At 38.7% G+C, this 23993-nt stretch overlaps 1 protein-coding gene across 7 annotated transcripts in view; it reads right to left on the bottom strand.

Moving 5' to 3' along the window:
* Positions 1-23993, bottom strand: part of ICA1 (islet cell autoantigen 1) — a 150615-nt gene that overhangs the window by 105141 nt on the left and 21481 nt on the right. For 4 of the 7 annotated variants that reach the window (XM_021102429.1, XM_021102425.1, XM_021102428.1 and 1 more), the window contains exons 2-6: positions 23470-23571; positions 17566-17731; positions 14195-14267; positions 8270-8393; positions 3207-3405 (exon numbers count right to left, since the gene is read on the bottom strand). In XM_021102429.1, coding sequence (XP_020958088.1) covers positions 3207-3405; positions 8270-8393; positions 14195-14267; positions 17566-17731; positions 23470-23486 — 579 coding nt within the window. In that variant the 5' untranslated portion in view covers positions 23487-23571. The remainder of the gene's footprint in view (positions 1-3206; positions 3406-8269; positions 8394-14194; positions 14268-17565; positions 17732-23469; positions 23572-23993) is intronic. The other 3 variants (XM_021102427.1, XM_021102430.1, XM_021102426.1) reach the window with 1 other exon arrangement.

Here is a 23993-nt window from a genome sequence, read left to right on the forward strand (position 1 = left end):
GGAAGCCCTCCCTGATGTTCCTGTAGCACCAGGTGCGACCTCAGACAATGGTTCACCTGACCTCATCATGTTTTCTTGCTCTGACCCCAGGAGACTCCTGTGACAGGAGGGCACCTCTAAATCCCCTGCACTCAGCCTGGCACAAGGTGGGTGTCAATGTCATTTGTTGGATGAATGAATAGGTGAAGGAGTGGACACCTAAGACTGGGACCAGGGGGATCACACTTGTAGATATGGATTCCAAGTTTGTTTCCTCAGAAAGACTGAACTCAGGAGTTCCCATTGTGGCTCAACAGAAATGAATCTGACTAGCATCCATGAGGAAGCAGGTTCGATCCCTGGCCTCGCTCAGTGGGTTAAGGATCCGATGTTGCCAAGAGCTATGGTGTAGGTTGCAGGCATGGCCAGGATCCCACATTGCTGTGGCTGCGGCGTAGGCCAGCAGCTGCAGCTCCGATTCAACCCCTAGCCTGGGAACCTCCGTATGCCTCGGGTGTGGCCCTAAAAAGACAAAAAAAAAAAAAAAAAAAAAAAAAAGGAGAAAAGAAGAAAGACTGAATGACTGAACTCATAGAACAGAATTTAGAGCAAGACACCACTTTATCTCAGGATTCATCCATCAGGATGTGAAGGAAGCAGTTGGTTGGAGGAGACTATATCCCCCTCCCACAGTGACTCCCGAGGAACTACCCACAGCTGGACCACTCTCCCAGAGGACTCGGAAATGCATTTCAATAACACTTTCCTGAGAGAGAAATGGAGACTATTTACAATGGTGTCCCACTGGGGGAAAAAAACAGAAGCTTGCTCAGATTCACGTTATGAACTCCAAGTGAATAGCAAACTCTGCAATTTAAATTCATTCCAAAGAGGGCAGCAAGACACAAATTAATAATGCTACTTCTTACATACAAAACCATAGATATCAATTCCCAATTCTCTAAACCTCAACAGGTCTGTTGCATATGGGAGGAAAGCTCTATAGGTATGAGAAGGCATGGGTCTGGCACTCAAATGCCATGGCTGGAATCTGGTCAGTTTGACATGGGTGCTCATTTGGGCCAGGTGCTGGGCTGGTTCTGGGGTGCTAGGAGTGAAGAGAACTAACCTAATCCCTATCCTCATAGAGAGTTGAGCCTAATTGAATATACACTTGAATACAGTCTTCTATAAAAAAAAAATTCTTTCCCTAAATTCCAAGTACACCATGTTCAGCTATTAAATTAAATCCAGCACACATGGGATTGTGGAGCAAGGCACTGCTTCAGCTGCTTCTGCATGGCAAAGGATTTTTTTTAAAAAACCATATTTTCCAAAATCAAAGGATTGATGACACTACAGACTGGGTAATGTTTCAACATTCAAGCCAAATGACGAAGGACTTGGTTTATTTCATCTGTCCACAGCTAGTAACCACCCTTCAAAACAAAACCAAATAAACACAATTTCACGTGAAAGTCTCCCGCCTTCCAGAATAATTTTATGTTTACTTTTATTACCTGGCACATAGAAAGTGCTCAAGAAATGTCTGTTGAATGAATAAGTCACAGGAGAGTTGTTACTATGAAAACACCGTTGTCAATTTTAGGTATGTCTTTTAACTCCCTGTTTCTTTTCTCTTACAGAAAAAATTATGCATATTTTCTAGGACTCTGACTTCCATTTCCCTGTCTGATCCTGTGCCAGTTACGTAACACAGGTATCATTTTCCTCACCTGTAAAATAAAATCTGTGTCTTGGTTATTGTGAGGCTTAAAGAAGATAGTGGATGTAGAGTGACTGGTATTACAATCTGCAGATAAATGTTGAGTTTTTGGTTCCTTTCCCCTTTTCTAACCTCTCCACTCCATCCTTCTCCAATCCCTAAGGAAAGTGTCAAAGACAAACCAAGTTACTGGCTCAATTAGAAATGTGGCATGGGCTCACCACCATCTAGCTGTCCACCTTTGAAAATTTTATCTACTAATTCGGGGTCTTGGTTTTCTCCTTTATAGAATGAGTGAGTTTCACCAGCCCATCTGTAGGGGATTTTTCAGTATTGATTTTCCATGAGCTCAGAAACCTGCCTTAGTGAGGAGTCCCTGCTGCTAACACACTAACATCATCTATGATCAGAAGGAAAATTGACTCTGAGTCCCTTCATACAGATGGATCCTAAATTACAAGCCAAAGTAAAACCTGACTTCGAAAGAATTTGTATCAATCTAATACCTGGGTTGAAAATTGGTGGCCCTATTCTTAAGCAACACAAGGTCCTTCCTTTCCCCCACCCCACACATCTAACCTGCATACCAGCAAGGTTTCCTACGCACAGCTCTGCAAATGATGTACTTAAGAAATCTAGGGATTTTAAGCAATATCACAATTACAAATGGATAATGTGAAATGCATAAGACAATTGACACAATATGTCAAACTTAACATGTGCCTGATTTTTTTTGTCTTTCATACTCTGAAATATATCCAAATCGACCAAACAAAGACCTACCAAGATTGTACACAACGAAAATCTCTCTGCATTTTCATAAATACTCAGTGTATGGCTGCCACCTAGTGGTGCAATATATCATTGTATGACCAAATTTCCAAAGGGCCAGATTCACACAAGACACTTAAAAAAACCAACAAAACATTGTTCCTCTGGTCATTTCAGGAAAATTTAAGAGCATATCCATCTTCTCAGCTATCTATTTGTCTCATACAAATATCCAAAGGGTCTACTGCAGATGGAGTCATTGCTACATTATTTTAACCTTCCCTCTAAACCTCACTGCTTCTGAACCATTTCACAAAACAAAGGAACATTATTATTCCATTAATTTTAATATTCATTAGCAATTAAAAAAGATTTCCCCAATAGTCTGTTCTCACCTTCCAGTTTCATTTGATCTAATCTTGATTTTTAGTTATGCATGAAAAAGCATTTAAAAGTGACAGCCTTACCAAAAGTGCACATTATATGAAAATCTGAGTTCAATTAAAACCAGTTGCTAAATCCCAGCAATCTCCAGCTGTCTCTTCTATCATATCCTTAGAGAATTATATATCACATTAATTGGTATTCTGTCACATAAAAAGACACTACCGATGATTAATTGCATCCTTGGTACTTTTGAGTTAATGTCTTCTTCACTAGAGGGATTCAAATCACACCTCATTACCTTCTAGCAGGTACCACTTTGGGTAACCACCTCAAAATCTCCTACCTTCCTGAACTTCTCCATTTGCTTGTAGAGGTCTGGATCAAGCTCCTGTGACACATCCTTCATCCACAGCAATGCCCCTCTGTATTCAGTCCGGCATTGCTCCATGCGGTTCACTGTCAGCCAAGTGTCTGAGATGGCCCGATGCCGAAAAGTCTCCACTTCTTGGTGAAAGCGACACAAAGGATTTCGCAAGGCCAATCTAGACAAGAGGGTAAAGCCACAATCTTGAAACAAAGAGGGCCAGCAATTTGAATCCTTGACAGTTTACCAGGCTTAACCTCGTGAGCCTAGAACAGTGACTGAAACATAGTTGCTGCAGAAATTTTTGCTGAATTTTAATTGAAATGTATGTGAACTGATGAGCCAGCAAGAAATGATTATCCATGTGCTGACTGTTTAGACGACTGTTACTTAACTGTACCACTGGGGAGTCTCAGTCTTGTTGGGGATGGTCTCATGCCTGGGCAGAGTACTTGTTTAAAGCTAGACCCGACCTTGTGTTCATGGAGAAAGGTCAAGGCATGGCCATTTCCCATTTCTATTTTTGGCCACTCCCTGCCTTCTGCGCTCTGTAGCCTGGTCCTTTGAGGAGAGGTGGATGTGTGTAGGATTAGGGTCCCCCTGGCTAAGCCATTCTGGATCACGCTCTGAAGGCCAGGGCACCTGCTGCTTGTTCCAATAGTCACAGAGAATTAAGCACAAACAGCAGTATCTTTAAATGTTCTAGGAAGATGGAGAAGAACATTTACTGAGGGTCTACTCTGTTAGGCAATATCAGAGAGGTTATGTGATTTCTTATTTAAAAAAAAACTTAAGGATAATACACCAGAAATGAATGTATATTATACAATGAAGTGGGTGTAAAATCATTATAACATTGGTCATGGCACACCATCATTTACTGAGCAAAAAATCTTTGATGCCTATCAACCTTTGGATAAAATATTTATTGTATTGGGGGGAGATGGGGTACTGCTTCTTCCATCTTCCTACCTAAATGAGTCATGTCAGATGTATTATACTCTTCAAACACAGGCGTCTCCATGAGGTTGAGGGGCATAGGTTCAAAAAAATTTAAAGGTTAATATTTACATTTCAATTTACATGCAAACTTGTTAAAGTGAAGGGAACAATGGTGTCAATGAGCTGGAGTCAGCTCTTGGTAGTACCATCAATGTGTGCCTTGCCTTATATGCAGAGAACATTCTAAGAGTACAAATAGGGCAATATACTGCTTAAAAGTCCTTTTTACTATGTTCTCTGGTTTTCCTCTTGTCTGTAAAGCATTGTTTTTAAATATTTAGCACTTCTCTAAAAATAGGTTGCTCATGTCATCCTACCTAGATATTGCTGGCTGTTTTTAATGACATATTGTTCTGCCATAAAGTAAGCTTGTGTTTTATCACCATTAAATTGGATTAAATTTAATACTTACTTTGCATCACACTGAATGGGCTGTTGTAGCAATGATTACCCAATAATTCAGTAAAACAAATGCTGGTGGAGAAGGTTTATAAAATTGGAGACTTCTATTTAAGGAAAGAGTCCTCAGCTGTCCCCCTAAGGATCCTGTTCATTTCTGGTCCCCTTTGTCTCTTCCTTTAGAGTTTGCCAATTTCCCTAAATTGGCTGAAACAGAGTTTTGTGAATACAATATTCTTTGTTGTAAAGTTAGAAACCTTTGAAGGTGTAATGACATGGTGATAGATGTTAAGATCTTGAATAAAAGACAAAGGCATATAAAGTCACCTCATTTTTTTCTGTAATTTGTTCTATGTAAAATCAGAAAAGTGAAAACCCACTCACTTGTAATACCAGAGATTGAGTCTACACCAAGAAAAACATTTAATAACCACAAACATCAAGCTTCAGTGAAAGACTGGCCCATGTTTTCATTCATTAAAATCTACCTGATGGGAACACTAATAAAGTGCCTAAAGGTCTAGTCCAAAAACATGTATTCTTTAGTAGGAAAAGGTAGAAATGACATAGGTACTGGGCAGAGGGCTAGGGTTAAATGTATTATTCCAGATAATGGAATGCATTGCTATGGATTTTTTTTTTAAAGAATTATATGGACATAAAAATGTTAGGATTAATTGAACGAAAAATCAATTTATTAAATAATCAGTATGCAATATTATACAAAAACTGGTCATTTGAAGCAACATGGATGGAACTAGAGACTCTCATATTAAGTGAAGTCAGAAAGACAAATACCATATGGTATCACTTATATCTGGAATCTAATATACAGCACAAATGAACCTTTCCACAGAAAAGAAACTCATGGACTTGGAGAACAGACTTGTGGTTGCCAATGGGGAGGGGAAGGAAGTGGGATGGACCGGGAGCTTGGGGTTAATAGATGTAAACCATTGCATTTGGAGTGGGTAAGAAATGAGATCTTGCTGTATAGCAGAGGGAACTGTATCTAGTCTCTTGTGATGGAACACGATGGAGGATAATGTGAGGAAAAGAATATACATATATATGTATATAGAGATACATGTTATATATATATATATATATATATATATATATATATATATATATATGACTGGGTCACTTTGCTGTATAGTAGAAATGACAGGACACTGTAAATCAACTATAATGAATAAATAAAAATCATAAAAAATGTAAGATACTGTTTATATTAAAATATATTCTGGCAAATTCAAACTATGTCCATTTGAGGTTTGAGAACTCAACTTTATGAGAGTTTGTCATAATTTTCCTTACTTCCCTCATGTGTAGAGGACTAGTTTGGATTTCATGTACCCAGGGATCAGCTGAGTACCATGAAATCAGGGTCATCTTGCAGGAAGCCACCTTCCAAATTGCAACACTGTCTGAGCTGCATTAATTTATGGATACAGAGTGGTTTGCTGGCTTATAAGTGATACTCTCATGTATCATTTGTATTGTTTTGGTTGATTTCTTTTACTGTTTTTGTCTGTCTCCAAAGGTTAGACTACATAAACTTAAGGTACCATACACTCTGTGAGATAATTTGGTACTTAACTATGAAAGCATAGAACGGGATAGCCACATTATAAAATAATGATATGACCAGTAATGATAACTCTGTTGGTGACTGAATTTAGGGATTTGGCTTATTTCCCATAAATGGATGTTAATTTTGGCATGAAGGAATGTACAAGAATTTTTCCCACTGAAATTAGTGATATTATATGTTTAAAAATATGATAATTTATAAAAGACTTTTCCAAATCAAGAATCCTTTTAAGACTAGGGAAAGCATATATGCATGGAAAGTATCTATCAAGGAGTTAAAGCGGGTCAGTCTCTGTTAGTAAAAGTTGATCTGTTTTTTAATTTTCTCCTTTTGGTTTGTTCTTGTTTCAAAATTTTTTGAGAATGAGTATGTTTAATTTTACAAGGAAAACAGTTACAAACAAGATTAAAATGTGCAATTCAGTGTTGCTCAGCCATAAAAAAGAATGAAGCAGTGCCATCTGCAGCAACATGGATGGACCTAGAGATGATCGTACTGAGTGAAGTAAGTCAGAAAGACAAATACCATATGATATCACTTACATGTGGAATCAAAAATACAACACAAATGAACCTACCTATGAAACAGAAACAAATTCATAGACAGGGAGAACAGACTTGTGGTTGCCAAGGGGAGAGGGTGGTGGGAATGGGATGGAGTGGGGGTCTGGGATTATCAGATGCCAACTATTATACAGAGGGAGGATAAACAAGGTCCTAATGTATCGAAGGACAATATTCACACAGAGAACTATATTCAATACCCTGTGATAAAGCATTCATGGAAAAGAATATGAAAAAGAATATATGTGTAACTGAGACATTTGCTGTACAGCAGAAATTAACACAACATTGTAAATCAACTACATACTTCGACAACATTTTCTAAGGGTGTAATTCAAGATTGTAAACAAAAACTTTTCTTGAAAAACTGGAGTAGGGAATTATTGGAAATAATTGCATTCGACTATGAAACTTGGTATTATCCATAAAATCAGGGTCTAAACATCATCAGAAAGAACCAAAATCCCCAGGAGAGGGACCACTGAAAAATGGACATAATTGGTCTCATTTTTCTATCCCATCTTTCTTGGGTTTTCATAGGAACACCTGTATAACAGGCAGATGGCCTGCTCTTGGCCCACAAGGAAAGAAGCAGAAATTAACAGAAGAAAATGTTGAACAGTTCGAATAAGAGAAATTTTTGTAGCCTGAATATTTTTGGAAGCTACCTACAAGCCTTCTTTAGGTATAATCCTGACTAATATGAGCGAGTGACATTTGGTGGGGGGGCTTGTTATTTACAGCACAAGGAGGAAAAAGAGAGTGTCACCTTCTCAGACATAAAACATGGCTGTATGCAGTGGCTCCTGTTTATACATCGACCATAAATATGAGGTATGGTAGTGTTAAAAAAAAACAAAAAAACAACTCCACTGATCTATTACAACGTTCTCTGCACCAGAGCTTCTCAAACTTGAATGTGCATTGAAAAGAACTGGGGACCCAATGAGACACAGATTGGACTTCAGCAGTTCTGGGATGAGGCCTAGAGTCTGCATATTCAACAAGGTCCTAAGTGAGGCTGCTGATGCTGCTGGTCCAGGATCTGAGCAGAACAGGGGCGAGTATCTTGAACAACATCTCTCTAAAGCTAACTGGCCCCCAGAAAGCAGACAGGGAACCTTTCCACCTGGTCTCATTAGGCTCCTGCTTTAATCAGCTGCTGGAAGGGGACCAAACTGCTTGCTATGAGTAATACTTAAGGTCAAATACAAGCCTAGGATAGTATTCACAGTGATTGGCGTGTAACTATAGACCAGAAGAAATATGAAAACATTTAAAAAATTAATAGGGAAGAAAAAAGATTATATGTGTTATCTTAATCAAGAGTTAAGTACAAACAGACTAACAACTGTGAAAGGCGTAGCTCTTCAATCTCAGGCAAGAGCCTTCTGAAGACCATGGGGAGGTCCCCCTTCATGAGCGAGTGGCCTGATTCTCAGCAGACCTCCCCCAGTTGAACCCCAGTGAAGGACACACACCTTTGCTGGGAAGAAAAGCAGAGGGCCTTTCCTGTCGCTTGCATCATTTTCCCTGCTCTGGTTTTATCTTGGAAGCCTTGGGATCGGAGGAATTTTCCCAGTTCGTTTTCTTCCTGAGACAAGACTGATGAAGAGAAAACCAAAAGGAGCTGTGAACAATGAGCATTTTTATTACAGAGAGGAGGGAGACAAATCACAAGGTCCCCTCTCTTCTAGCGGCAAAGACGAGACGAAATTAAATCCAAGTGGCAGGTTACAAGGTAAGCTCCCCTACCCCCCCACCGCTTTTCACTTTCATGCTGTCCTTCCATTTACGAAATGAGAGATCCAATTCACTTGAGTGCATCTGTCAGTGCGTTGGGTGCCCTGTAATCAGAACCAGAAAATGACCTCTGTACTGAAAAGCGAGCCGATAATGTGCTGCTTTGAGCTGAAATTAAAAAGTTGGGTTTGTCAAGTATGGCTGTGGGAATCTCTTGTGGCCGTCTTTAACGTGGGGCCAGTTTCTTCCTGCTGTTCCCTCTGGCTGACTTTTTGATCTCTGCTTTCTGAGTTACAGTCCTCTGGATTGTAAAGCAATTCAAATATGTTACCTGTGGCCTAGGTTTTTGGCTGGAGGAGGAGGGGGCAGTAATTGAGGATATGTAGGTAATCAAGTTGATGATTTGGTTGGTACTTTTCTTTTTAAATGGGCAGCTGGAACCCAATCTGAATTGGTTATGCCTAATCTTTACCTTTTTCTTTTTCTTTTTTTTTCTTGAAGTACAACTGACATACACATACAACACTATTAGTTTCAGATGTTCAACAGGATGATTCAATAGTTTTATATATTTGGCCTTTGGGGAGCTTTATTTTTAAAGACAACCTCAGAGGGCACTCGGTGAGAAAGTGATGGCTACAAGCACTCTAGAGATGGATTTGGCGGTAAATATTAAAAACTCAGAATTGTATGTCTTTTGACATTGCACTTCTGTTAGGAGCACATCCTGAGGAAGTAGTAAAATAGGCACAAGGATGTCTATATAAATACAATCACGGAGTTATTTATAAGAGCAAAACACTCCCTTTCCCTACCTTGGGAGTTGATTTAATCAATGTGGTGCATCCACACAATGGACATGCAGGGTGTTCTGCAGCCACTGGTCACAATGCACATCCACCAATAGCCGAGCCACTGGCCAGCAGTGACACCAAGCTTCCTAAAATTTTTCCTGTAAATACAACCTTTGCTAGGGACATACTTTGAATACCACTCTTATTTCACATTTCTGCATTGATGCACTTACCAATCCCTGATCTCTAAAAATGCTTTTTAAATGCACCAGGATTGTCCATTTTCATGAACAATCGACTTCTTTCAGCACACACCCTATTCCTGACACAACTTCCCCAGCAATAGCTGTAAAACGCTAGCTGGGAACCAGGAATCCAAAGGTGAAGGTTAAAGCTGCTCTGCTTCCTTATTTGTGACTGTAATTCATGCTCAACATTGCATGGAAAAGAGGTTTTTAGATCCATTCTTCTTGAGGGTCAATAACTACCCTCCTTCCTCTTCTGTCTCTTAAAATCAAGTTCACTGGTCAAAGTCTAGTTCAAAAGCTACTTCTGTGAGGCAGTTGATCCCTCTTTCTTTGTGAAAGCAGCACCCTCTCGGCACCCAGAACTGGAGCGTTCATGGGCAGGCGTGTGTCTACCTCTCCCTGGAGAATCCAAGCTTACTCAGGACAGGGACGGCATCCAAACTGCAGATTTGCAAGGCTGACCATAAAGTCTTATTAGGCCATAAGTTAAATGACTGTGAAATTGAATTAACTATAATTTTTGCCTTATTATCCCTGTGTATTTTACTTCACTTTAACTGGATTTTTGTTTTTGTTTTTTGCTATGTTTGCCATGGTTCTAGGAAGTTTTTAAAAATTCCTGTAAGTATAAGAAGTTTTTTTTTTTTTTAATACCTTCCATTCTTCCTTCTTTCCACTTACTAATATGGGACGCATTTGACTGCACAATGAGAAACAATTTCATGTTTTTGTTTGTAATAATGTGAGGCTACTGTCACCTGTTTTATCTTGAAAGCTCAAGTCACATACAAATGAACATGTGAGCTTAAGCCTAGGAGGAAACCAATTCATGGTACCTGGATGACTATGAGGGTGGAGAAAGGTGCCTGTTCTTAAATAAACCTAAGCAGATTGAAGCATTTAAGAGTTCATTTTTGGTTATTTTACACACTTGAGGATTAAACCTGGGGAGGAAGACAGGTTTCATTTTAAGAACTGAGCTCAGATTAATGGGCAGTGCTGCTCAGGGGGTGGTGGCAAAAGTTTGAGCTGCATGAGGCTTCACATTGGATGACTTAGTGATGACTGTGTCATTTTCCAAGGGATGTTCATTCCTTAATTTTAATTTTAAAATTCAAATGCTGAAATAAATGTATAGAAGTTTAAAATGCAGATGCCACATGGGTATCAGATAACTGAAATGTTTCTATTTTTAAGGTTTCACTTACCTGTGACTTAAGTCAGAGATAAATAAAAATTTATTCATATTTAATTGCTGACTGGATTTCCAGATGTGCACTGAAAAGGCAACTAAAGTGTAAAGCCAATTAGCTTGGCAGCTTTAATTCACTTAGTGCAGATTTATGGATGATCTACTATGTACTAGGCACTGTTCTTGCCACTGTGAATAAAGAGGTGAACAAGACACATAAGGACCCTGCTCTGATGTGCCTGTGTTCAAGGGACAGGAGACAGAAAACAAAAAGTACAAAGCTCAAAACACACTCAAAACACTGAAAGAAAAATACCAGGCAAGGAGTTCCTATTATGGCTCAGCGGGTTAAGAAAGCGCATAGTGCCTGTGAGGATGCAGGTTGGATCCCTGGCCTTTCTCAGTGGGTGAAGGATGGAGTGTTGCTGTGAGTTGTGATGTAGGTCACAGATGTGGCTCAGATCTGGTGTTGCTGTGGCTGTGGCATAAGCCCGCAGGTGCAGCTCTGATTCAGTCCCTAGCTTGGGAACTTCCATAAGCTGCAGGTGCAGATGTAAAAAGTAAAAAAGAAAAAGAAAAAAAATTTTTTTAAAAAAAGAAAAATACCAAACAAGAGAGGGGGCTGGGTGGCTAGGGAGAGCATCTCTCAGCAGGTGACCATTACGCTGAGCTCTGAGGGACAAGGTGCCATGACAGAGGCAATGAAGGCAGAGACATCCCAGATGGAGGAGACAGTAAAGGTAAAAGGGTCACATGATGTGTAAGAGCAAAAGAGGCTGGCCTGAGTGGGGTTGTTTAGGAACTTGTTAGCCATGGTAGAGAAGCATACACCTTACTTTAAGTTTTATCAGAGACTTTTCAGCAAAGGAACAATATGATCCAATGTACATTAAAAAAAAAAACAAAACCCTTTAGTTTGAAATCATTTCAGGCTAATAGAAACACTGAAAGTAGGATACAGTGCCCCTGTGTATTCTTCTTCAGCTTCCCCTAATCTTAGCATCTTACATAACCCTGGTACCATGATCAGAACAAGGAAAACAGCATTGGTACAATACTACTCCCTGAAGCACAATCTTATGTGAATTTTCCTAGTGTTCCCATTACTGTTCTTTTTCTGTTCCAGAATGCCCCAGTACATTGAGTTGTCAAGTCCCTGTGGTCTCCTTCAATCTGTGACAATTTCTCAGTCTTTGTCCTTTTGACCTTGATGTTCTTTAAGGGTATTGGTCAGGTATTCTGTGCACTGTCCAGCAATTTGGGTGTGTCTGCTTTCTCACAATTAGACTGGGGTTGCAGACAGACTTGGGGGGAGGAAACCACGGAGGTGGACTGCCCTCCCTAGTGCTTAATATCAGGGATACATGAGATTAACACACATTATTATTATGTTAACTTCCATCATTTGGTTCAGGTCTTGTCTACTGAGTTTTGCCAGTGTAAAAACTATGGTATTTTTCCTTTTGTAATTATTAAAAAATCTTGGGAGTAGATGCAGAAGACTATGCAAATATCCAGTTTCTCCTCAAACTTACACTAAAACATCTTTCTGTGAATCTTGCCTGCCACAGTTCTTACTGTGGCGTTTGCCTAATGGTGATTTTGTGGTTCCCTGATTCTTTCTATATTTATTAATTGGAATTACTTCATAAGGAAGAGCTGTCTCTACTCCCTTATTTGTTTGTTTATTTCCATACAGACTTAATGGACATTTGTTTTACTTCATGGATTGTAACTTTTTTTTTTTTTTTTTTTTTGTCTTTTAAGGGCTGTACCCACAGCATATGGAAGTTCCCAGGTTAGGGGTTAAATCAGAGCTGCAGCTGCCAGTCTATGCCACAGCCACAACAATGCTGTAGGATCCAAGACACGTCTAAAACCTATACCATAACTCATGGCAACACTGGATCCTTAACCCACTGAACGAGGCCAGGGATCAAACCTGCGTCCTCAAGGATACTAGTTGGGTTTGTTACTAATGAGCCATGATGGGAACTCCTCATGGATTATAACTTAATACTAGCACTTATTTATTTGGTTGCTCAAATTGTCCCAGCTTTGACCATTTGGCACTATGGGAGATTGCTGATTGCTCTCTGATTGCAGTATAGACAATGGGGTGGAGGCAGTGAGGTTAGTGGGGAAGCTGATGTGCCTCAATGAAGGCAGTGGCTGTAAAGGGGAAAGAAAGGAGAATCTGAAAGCAAGTTAGTTGACGAAATAGACCAACATTTGACACACACTGGATGTGGAACAGAGAAATGGGGTAGGTGTGTCATATATCTTGATTTTCTCAGAGCTCAATACTATGGAGTTACAGCCCTGGAGAAAACCTTAGTAAGTAGTAACATAAAAAATTTACAAAATTCTGTGTCTAAGCCCTAGGATTTTGTACTTCTCCCAAATAGTCTTCATAAAAGATTACTAATAAAGGAAAATAACAGATTGTTAATTTATGATTTCTGGAAAGGCGTTTGGCAGTAGTGAAAAAGAGACAAACTTCTCATAGTTTAGTCTCAGAAATATAGAAACTGCACTCAAGTGATTTAAAAATGGAAACTTTAAAACATGCTAGCATACAACTTGATATTTAGCATTTCGGAGGTAATTTTGTTGATAATGATTTTAAGATGGGATGACCATAGGAAAATCTTGTTCCTTAAATAACCTGGTACGTAACATAAAAAATATTCATAAAAGAGTGCTTGCCAACAAAATATAGTCAATGAATTAACTGTAAGTGCCTTCTCTCACCACTTGGTTATTTTAAGAGAAACAAAAGTGGATATAAGAGACTCCAGGCAATCAAATAAAAACAACTCCAAATTTTAAAATCCTAAGATATAAAACTGAAAAAACTTTTTTATAACTTGGAAAATAATTGGAGATACTTATTCATAGTAGACTCAATGCAAAATTCTTCTGTTATGGTACTTTCAATCAAAGGTAAACAGGTAGTTACCACTGTGGCTCAGTGAAAATGAACCTGACTAGCATCCATGAGGACGCAGGTTTGATCCCTGGTCTTGCTTAGTAGGTTAAGGATCTGGTGTTGCCATGAGCTGTGGTGTAGGCTGCAGACAGGGCTCGGATCTGGTGTTGCTGTGGCTGTGGTGTAGGTTGGCAGCTCTGATAGGACCCCTAGCCTAGGAACTTCATATGCTGCAGGTGGGGCCAAAAAAGACAAACAAAACAAAACAAAAAAAGAAAGGAAAACAGCCTTGCAAGGCAAGCACCACTAAAAGGTAAAAGATTCCTGATAAAATTATTAAAGATCCTACCCCACCAGTTAACATAGACTAAAGACAGGTACTCCTAAATAGTAGTTGACTTGTCTTGCTTACTAAACATATATAATTATGTATTAAAGCAAAATATCCTGTTTCTTACTGTCTGTTTGGTCAATAGTTATACTTAGGGAATACTTACAACATATTCTTTTTTGATAGAGAACAATAGCTTTAGACAAGTCCAGACAGGTTCTCTGAATCGAGTGAAAGAGCTATAATAAAAACACAAACAAAATGCTAAATAAAATGGCAGTGAAATAAAAAATAATTACACTGAATAACTATACACTAACCAGAGTGTTTGATTTGTCCACTAAAAACAAGATCACAGGCCTAAGTAGTGAGCTTGGTGGTGTACGGTACAAAAACTCTGACCAAACCTTTTAAATATGCTCCTATTATAGTCTATATTTATTGGAATTCCCCATCTAAATTGAGATCTGCAGAAGGATAATTTCCTCCAGACTACTGATATAATAGCTGTAAAACAGAAATCCTAAGTGAAGAGCCCAATTAGAGGACTTGGTAAACCAGAGACCCAATATTCATTTATAATCTAATTTATTTCTTTTACCACTTGCTGTCTTTTTTTTTTTAATGGAGGATCTGCCAATTAAGCATCATATTTAAAATACAACATTAGCTTATTTTGTGATCCTAATGTATTTTATGGCATGCTTAAACAACTCTATAAAAACAAACAGAAATCAATCAGCTGAATGTTCTGTCTGCTTAGGAGACATCTGGTAAAATGGAGTTTAGCTAGCAGCCCCATCACTTCTTATTTTCCCAATTATTTCATCAAATACACAGAGAAAAAAACCTAATGTCATGCTATAGCCAAATCAGAGAAAATTAAGGGAAAAGCAGGTGGGCCGTGTGGAGAAGAGTCTAACTAGATTTTAATTTATGGTGGTTCTGGTCTTTACTTCAGAAATGGAAGAGAAGACAGAACAGGGACTTCACACTTGGTCCACTCTCTGTCCACTAACTCAGAGACCAGGGCTGGCATCAATCAGAAAATCTGGCAGACAATGTGCCTCCGAAGAGCCCCCAGGGCTAGGCTTTCCCTCTCTTCTGCCTCCACCTGCTTACCGACCCCAGGGATATAGCAACTACATCCTGGTCTTACAAAGCACTTCACCATCTGATTCAAAAACAGAAATCTGCTTCAAAATACATATGACCAACTCTTCTAATATAAACGAACTCATGCATCTATACTTAACAGATTAAAAACTATTCCCAGGAATGCTATGATAAATCTTGGTCATGAAGAATGCAAATTTTACTAAATCTCAGTTTATTATACTGCATTCTCTACGTGTTTAGGAAAACAAAAATGAAAACCCTTTACTGTAAAATGAAACAGAAAACCAGCAGTCTGAGCAAGTTCCTTAACAAAATACTTGATTAGAGGTATTCTGGGTCACCAACCATCAACACATAGCAATTCCTGAACACAGGAGCAAGGATACTCAAAAGATATGTTCGAGAGCTAGTCTGTTGTTACTGTTCGCTTTTTTAAAATGGAAGTATAAATTAAATGCAACAAAATCCACACCTCTGGAGAGTTTAGTTCCATGAGTCTGACAATTACACTTTTTAATCACACCCAAAATAAGATAAACATTTTCACCAGCTAGTCAACCTACTCTGCCTTGGCACCCACTAAAAGACTTCGGTCATCACAGCATTGTTTTGTCAGTTCTTGTACTTAAGAGCTGTTTTTCAGAAAAGGATTTCATTAACAAGCAATTCTTACACTTATTTAAACTTAGTGCCACATTTCACTATGAACTTCCCAACAGGTTGTAATCGAATCTGCCCATTACCACAGCTGGGCACACAAACTTTTCTTGCCAGCAAAATATAAGTTCTTGTTTTATAAGCTAGGCTTCTACGTATAACTTAGTTGAAGAGCGCATCACAATGGACTGCACTTCTTCATATGCTTTATTGATGGAATACATTCTCTTTCTCTATAAACATCGACATCAGTCTGAACATTACTGCAACAGCAACTTCATCACATGTAAAATTATTAGTCACAGTTAAGGGCTTTGGATGCCATAGGTCTCGGACAGCAGCTATTTTGATTCAAGTACAGTTGGTTCAGTGAAAATGCTGCTGCAAGAGCCTAACATAAATATAAAATTACTGTACTATGTTTCACATACTAGAAATTAACACATTAAATTACTTTTTGAATAATGTTTGGATTTACTAGGTTGTTAAGAGGAAAAAAATAAATCTCTAAGATGTGAAGAGTACATGCAACTTATAATCATTTCAAGTCTACTGAGAACACTAAATTCAGAATAGAGGCTCCTGGTTCCACTTTTCTCTGTTTCAGTGATCTCCATTAGAACATCTCTGTCAAACCCAGCTTCTGTGAGAACAATTCCACTGACCAAAGGGTTGGGAATTAATCTTAATTGCAATAACATGTACACTCAATCAGTTAATACTTGCTGAATGAGTCCTGTGTGTCTGGCTGAGGGGACAGCAGTGAATAAGGTGGACATGGAGTCTGACCTCCCAGTGGAAGGAGGGCAGGCAGACCAATGAACACTTGAGATAATTCCATGAGAGATGAGTACCATGAACAGTGGCCCTGGCTCTGGTTCTACCCTCAGATGCACAGAATAAACCTTAGCCCTCTTCCACATGACAGGCCTTCCCATAGAATCCAAAACTAGCACATCTTCCTTTAACCTCTCTGTTCCAGATTAACCATGGTTTCCACCATCCGGACCACCCTTCTCAGAAAGCTTTTTGAAATTATGAGCTTTTAATTTTTGTCCCATTAAATGATTGGCTCACTAACTTTAGCCTATGTATTAAATTTAGCTGTCATTCTGAATTCTTGTCAGACTATGAGACATATAATTTCCCTCCGTGCCCTGTCATTCACAGAAGTGATAAGTATGCTTTTAGAATTCTGATCTCAAGTATTGGCAGAATGTCCAGCAAGGAAGGTAATTAGTGGGCCTTTTAGCAGGTATACTAGTATTCAAGGACCAATCAGATATGAATTCAGCTTTCTGTATTAACTAACTAAATATTAATTAGTTCATTCTACAATTTTCCAGGATTCACTGCAAACTTATTAGACTCACTTTTCCAGGACCTTTTGCTCTTTTTTATTTTTTTAATGTAAATATATGCCTAACCTTAGTGTCATTATCAGCAGCAGTGGCTCTTTGATTGCATTCATTTTTTTCAACAAATAGTTATTGAGAATTTACCACATTCCATGCATTCCAACAAAGTACTTGGAAAACATATTAACTGAGGCATTCGGGTGGTGACAGGAGAATTTATGGGTTTTTAAAAAGAAATATGATGGGATTAAATTTATCTGATCCTAGATTGTTCTCAAGAACGAGCTGTTTGCAATATGTTTTCAAATACAAAACACAACCCAGCTTGCCCATCAAGCACACTCTCAGACTCTGACACAAGCAAGGTGGGCTGTGCTGGGACAGAGGGCAATGAAGTACTTACCTCCAGCTTGGCATCCAGGTCTGCATCAGAGGCAACAACATGTTCATCCTCCTTCTTCCCTGTAGCTTTAATAAAGGCCTGCTTTGTTTCCCAATACTTTTGTTGCATTTTATTCACAACTGACTTATCTTGAGCATATCGATCCTGTAAGTCCCAGGGATAACTGCTAAAAAGCATTTGAAGAGCCATTTTACCCATGACTTTCAAAAAGATTAAGATATTATGGTGTGAACAAATTTATCCAAACATTTACAACATTAACAAACATTTAAATACTTTCTTATGTGGCTTTTACACCAAAAGGTCAACCACATCTAACTTACACCAAAACCTTAAAAGTTAGTAAGGAAATGGTATAGCCACTATGGCAAACAGTATGGAGGTTCCTCAGAAAACTAAGGTGAGAGTTACCATGTGATCCAGCAATCCCACTCCTGGGCATGTATCCAGACAAAAGTATAATTCCAAAAGATACATGCACCTCAATGTTCATAGCAGCACTATTCACAATAGCCAAGACATGGAAACAACCTAAATATCCATTAACAGATGAATGTATCAATGGAATACTACTCAGCCATAAAAAAGAACAAAATAATGCCATTTGTGGCAACATGGATGGACCTAGAGATTATCATACTAAGTGAAGTTAGTCAAAGACAAGCATCACATGATGTCACTTATAAGTGGAATCTAAAATATGACACAAACGAACCTGTCTATGAAACAGAATACAGATTCAAGGACAAGGAGAACAGACTTTTGGTTGCCAAGGGGAAGGGGCTTGGGAGAGGGATAGAGTGAGAGGTTGGGATTACCAGATGTAAGCTATTGTATGTACATGGAGGGGATAAACAATAAGGTCCTACTGTACAGCGCAGATAAATATATTCAATGTTCTATGATAAACCATAATGGGAAAGAATACATTAAAAAACAAGTGTGTGTAATTAAATCACTTTGCTGTGCAGCAGAAATTAACACAACATTGTAAATCAATGATACTTCAATACATTTAAGTGAGGAAATTAAGAAACTTTTGTAGGAAATCACGAAGCTAAACCTTGAGGAATTTAAATATCAAAAGACTGGACATCCTCCTTTTAGAAGCAGAAAAAGTGAGGCCAAGCCGGGCGGAGGTAACTGGTTCAAGCACCCCAGTGAGTCAGAGATAAAGCCAGACACCCATGTTCCCTCCACTTTAGCGTTACAGGCACCACTGAAGTGAAAACAGAAAAGTTGAGATAAGGAGCTGAAAAATAGCATACTTAAAGTCTGTCACAGAGGTACCTAACACAGTCAAACCCAAAGAATCAGAGAAGAGAATGGTGGGCCCCAGAGGCTGGGCAGGGAGAAGGACATGGGAGGTTGTTAAACAACACACATAAACTTTCAGCTGTGCAAGATAAATAAGTTTTAGAGATCTGCTGTGCAACACAGTGCCCACAGCTCACAACATTATATTATGCACTTAAATGTCTGTCAGAAGGGTAGATCGCACGTTAGGTGTTCTGAGTACTGTCAAATAAAGTTCTGAAAAATAAAAAATCTTTCAAAAAATTACAGATTTCTCATACTAAAACTTTAAACTTTTAAACATAAATGCTTAAAATACAGATAGGAGGCCAGTCCTCAGGAAGCAGCACAGTACCGATCCCATCAAAAAGTATGTTAAGAATAAATTAGAAAAAAATTTGACTGAGAACGAAATGGAATTCTGTCAAAGTGACCAGGGTTCCCAAATCTTGCCACAAAGTCTGTCGTTGGTGATCCCTGCTTTGTCCACACCTTCCTTCCTTCTAGCACTCCTGTCTAAAAGCTCACACAGGACCCCCAGCTTCTCCTTCTGTAGACATGTACCCTCTTCCACTCCATCCCATTAACACTCAAACTCTGCCAGACTAGTGCCCTAAAACATAAATTGCTTTATACTACTATTTCAAAATATGCATCTCAAAACTTGATAATTTATACTCTCCTGCCAGATAACATTTACAAGTTTCAATGCCCACCATTTGTTCTTAAAAAAATCAGAGGAGAGTTTCAGACGACTTCCTTAGCAAGGGTTATTATGGTTTACTTTATATCCTTCTCCGTTATTTTAAAGTTGAAGAAGTTTATATATTTAATGTATAGACACAAGGATCACACTAAACAATACTGTGTTGAACACTGGAAATAGGCTTTGGAGAGGGTATTACCCTTCACGGGTACTCATCACACACCCAAAATAGTAACTATAAAAGGAGACGATATGTTAATTAGCCTGACTGTGGTCATAATTTCACTACTAATATCAGATCATCATGTTGCTCACCTTAAATATATAAAATTTTTTTTGTCTTTTTTTTTTTTTTTGTCTTTTTTTTTGCTATTTCTTTGGGCCGCTTCCACGGCATATGGAGGTTCCCAGGCTAGGGGTCTGGTCTAATTGGAGCTGTAGCCACAGGCCTACGCCAGAGCCATAGCAACGCGGGATCCGAGCCGCATCTGCAACCTACACCACAGCCCACTGCAACGCCGGATCGTTAACCCACTGAGCAAGGGCATGGATGGAACCGGCAACCTCATGGTTCCTAGTCGGATTTGTTAACCACTGCGCCACGATGGGAACTCCTAAAATTTTTATTTTAAATAAATAAGTTAACATTTTCTCAGATCCCCCTCTTAGAGTAATGACGATAAAACCAAAAATAAACAAATGGGACCTAATCAAACTTAAAAGTTTCTGCACAGCAAAGGAAACCCTAAACAAAATGAAAAGACAACCCACAGAATGGGAGAAAATATTTGCAAGTGAATCAGCTGACAAGGGATTGATCTCCAAAATTTATAAACACCTTCTGCAGCTCCATACCAAAAAAACAAACGACCCCATCAAAAAATGGGCAGAAGATCTAAACAGACAGTTCTCCAAAGAAGACATACAGATGGCCAAAAAACACATGAAAAGATGTTCAACGTCACTCATTATTAGAGAAATGCAAGTCAAAACCACCATGAGGTACCACCTTACACCAGCCAGAATGGCCATCATCAAAAAGTCTACAAACAATAAGTGCTAGAGAGGGTGTGGAGAAAAAGGAACCCTATCACACTGTTGGTGGGATTGTAAATTGGTGCAACCACTGTGGAAAGCAGTATGGAGATTCCTCAGAAAACTAAAAATACAACTACCATTTGATCCAGCAATCCCACTCCTGGGCATCTATCCAGAGAAAACCATGACTCGCAAAGACACATGTACTCTGATGTTCATTGCAACACTTTTTTCAATAGCCAAGACCTGGAAACAACCTAAATGTCCATCGACAAGGAGTGGATCAAGAAAATGTGATACAAAAAAAAAAAAAAAAAAAAAAAAAAAGGAGTTCCCGTCGTGGCGCAGTGGTTAACGAATCCGACTAGGAAGCATGAGGTTGCCGGTTCCATCCATGCCCTTGCTCAGTGGGTTAACGATCCGGCGTTGCAGTGGGCTGTGGTGTAGGTTGCAGATACGGCTCGGATCCCGCGTTGCTGTGCCTCTGGCGTAGGCCTGTGGCTACAGCTCCAATTAGACCAGACCCCTAGCCTGGGAACCTCCATATGCCGTGGAAGCGGCCCAAAGAAATAGCAAAAAAAAAGACAAAAAAAAAAAAAAGAAAATGTGATACATATACACAATGGAATATTACTCAGCCATTAAAATGAACAAAATACTGGCATTCTTAGCAACATGGATGGACCTAGAAATTATCATGCTAAGTGAAGTCAGCCATACAATGAGACACCAACATCAAATGCTTTCACTGACATGTGGAACCTTAAAAAAGGACAGACGGAACTTCTTTGCAGAACAGATGCTGACTCACAGACATTGAAAAACTTACAGTCTCCAGAGGAGACAGTTCTGGGGGTCGGGAGATGTGCTTGGGTTATGGGATAGAAATCCTGTGAAACTGGATTGTGATGATCATTATACAACTACAGATGTGATAAATGTTTTTGAGTAATAAAAAAATAATAAAATTTAAAAAATAAATATATAAGTTAAAAGGGTTTCATTATAAGCTTAAATCAGAGAAAGTAAGATGAAAACAGGTAGAACTTTTACATAAAAGATAATCCCTCAACATAGTATGTGCATTAAAAGACAGGAAGAATATATTCCCCCAAACAGTGGTTATAATGGGGAAAGGAATTTTCAAGAGTAAGGAACAGGGTGGACTTCTTCCTATTGTGTGTGTGTGTGTGTGTGTGTGTGTGTGTGTGTGTGTGTGTGTGTGTGTATTTTGGTCAAAGGTCATGGATTAACAGTAAAAAAGTGTCCATTTTGAGGGGGAAAAAAGGAAAAAAGGACTTTAGAGATCTAGTGAATAGGCCTCTCTCCTGTCATTTAACAAATGAAGAATCTTAGGTTTCAAAAGGTTAAGAATCTTGCCCCAAATCACCAAAGATTAAAATCCAAGCCTCTAGGAGTTCCCTGATGGCTCAGCAGGTTAAGAATCCCAACATTGTCACTGCGGTGGCTTGGGTCACTGCTGTGGTGAGGGTTCGATCCCTGGTCCAAGAACTGCCACATGCTGTGGGCACGGCTGGAAAAAAAAAATCCAAGCCTCTAAATCCCAGGGTAGTGTGCATTTCACTGTCCTCCATAGCCCCTGCAATTCAGTAGCAAGCAATGAAGTGGTATAGTTAGTGGGAGGAAGACTTTGGGAAGGGCTACCTCCTGGACTCTCCTAGGTGGGGGACTTCACCACTGACTGCCCTAAGCCTGCTGCCAGGAGGTGACAGCCATCCCCTGTCTTAATGAGGCAAGATGGAACAATGAAAGAAAGAAAGAAGAAGGAAGGAAGGAAGGAAGGAAGGAAGGAAGGAAGGAAGGAAGGAAGGAAGGAAAGAAAGAAAGAAAGAAAGAAAGAAAGAAAGGAAGGAAGGAAGGAAGGGAAAGATGGAAGGAAGGAAGGAAGGAAGGAAGGAAGGAAGGAAGGAAGGAAGGAAGGAAGAAAGAAAGAAAGAAAGAAAGAAAGAAAGAAAGAAAGAAAGAAAAGACAGACCAGTCTGACAACTCTTTGAAAGCTGTCAAATGGGAATACGCAGGGAAACCAAATCCCCGAGCCATTTATTAATTACCTTTTCAAGCTCATTATGTTTTAAGACATGCAAAATTCTTTTAAAGTTTGACATCTGCTGTTACAGAGAACTTGGACATGATTGCTTCTCTACTGAGAGAGGAGGGTTTAAAAAGTATATTTCTTATTATAATTAATTGTACCTTTGAAAAATGAAAACATACACTATACTTTTTTTTGTGATACAAATTAAAGGATGTAAAACATGACAAAGATCTGCTTGCCCAGTTGGTGAAGGGTTCAAAAAGGGTTCAGAAACACTGCTTGTAGCAGATCTGGAGTTGATAAGTGGTTTAACATGCTGCTTAGGTACATTATAGGCATGTAAATGGCATTGCTAAATAACATTGCCATGTGATTATCACATCTATTTTACTCAGTATCATCCACTTCCAGCCATGACTGACTCCTGAATGTTCATAAAGCCTGAGTTATTTTATATTATATAGTCACATAAAATTCCCTTATAACCCTCATATTAGAAGTTGTAAATAAGACAGAGATTAAAAAATGTATCATCTTATTACACTTAAAAAAAGGTGGTAACAAAAGCCATAATTATATTCCCAAGAGAAAAGTTACACATAAAAGAATTTCCTAGAGAATATTTTTGGTTATTAGTTTTCATATAACATTTAGTAGGGAGATTGAAGTTGACTATACTCAGCACTGGATATGTGCTAACTGCTTCTGTGACTTGATTTTTCATTCAATAGACATTTACTGAGCATATACCATGTGCTTCCTCTTTCATTAGCCTCTCTCAATTCAGAAAAGATAACAAATTACTTACCATTTGTGTCCTGACATGTTTTATTCTTCTTCTTTTTCTACTGTTGATGATTTGGAGAGAAGGGGCAGGGAAAGAACATGAGAGGATACTTTATATTATTACCTGAAATAAAACAAATATGTTTAACAGTTACACACTATATTACAATTACATGTGAATTTGACACATGTAAAAAACTTTTCAAACTAAGCCATTTCTAGTTGTATTTTAGGGGTCAAACGCTATTACACAGTAACACTGTACACTAGTGTTTAGAATAGTTTAACTGAGTAAAACTGAAAGGCACATCTCAAACGAAGTTTAAGAAGTTGAACAGGCAGTTTGAATGAAAAAAGCAAGTTGTAGAAGAGCACATAAAATATGAAACCATAACATACAAAAAATATATTCTTGAAATATATGAACATCATTTAGTGAACATATAAAGAATTGCTTAGGAATGATGAACACAAAATTCAAGGCAGCAGTTACCACCTCAGCAGGGATGAGGAATATTATTTGACAGAGGTATTCAGGGACGTTGT

The sequence above is a fragment of the Sus scrofa genome, chromosome 9 (assembly GCF_000003025.6).
Source record: "Sus scrofa isolate TJ Tabasco breed Duroc chromosome 9, Sscrofa11.1, whole genome shotgun sequence".
Taxonomy (NCBI): Eukaryota; Metazoa; Chordata; class Mammalia; order Artiodactyla; family Suidae; genus Sus; species Sus scrofa.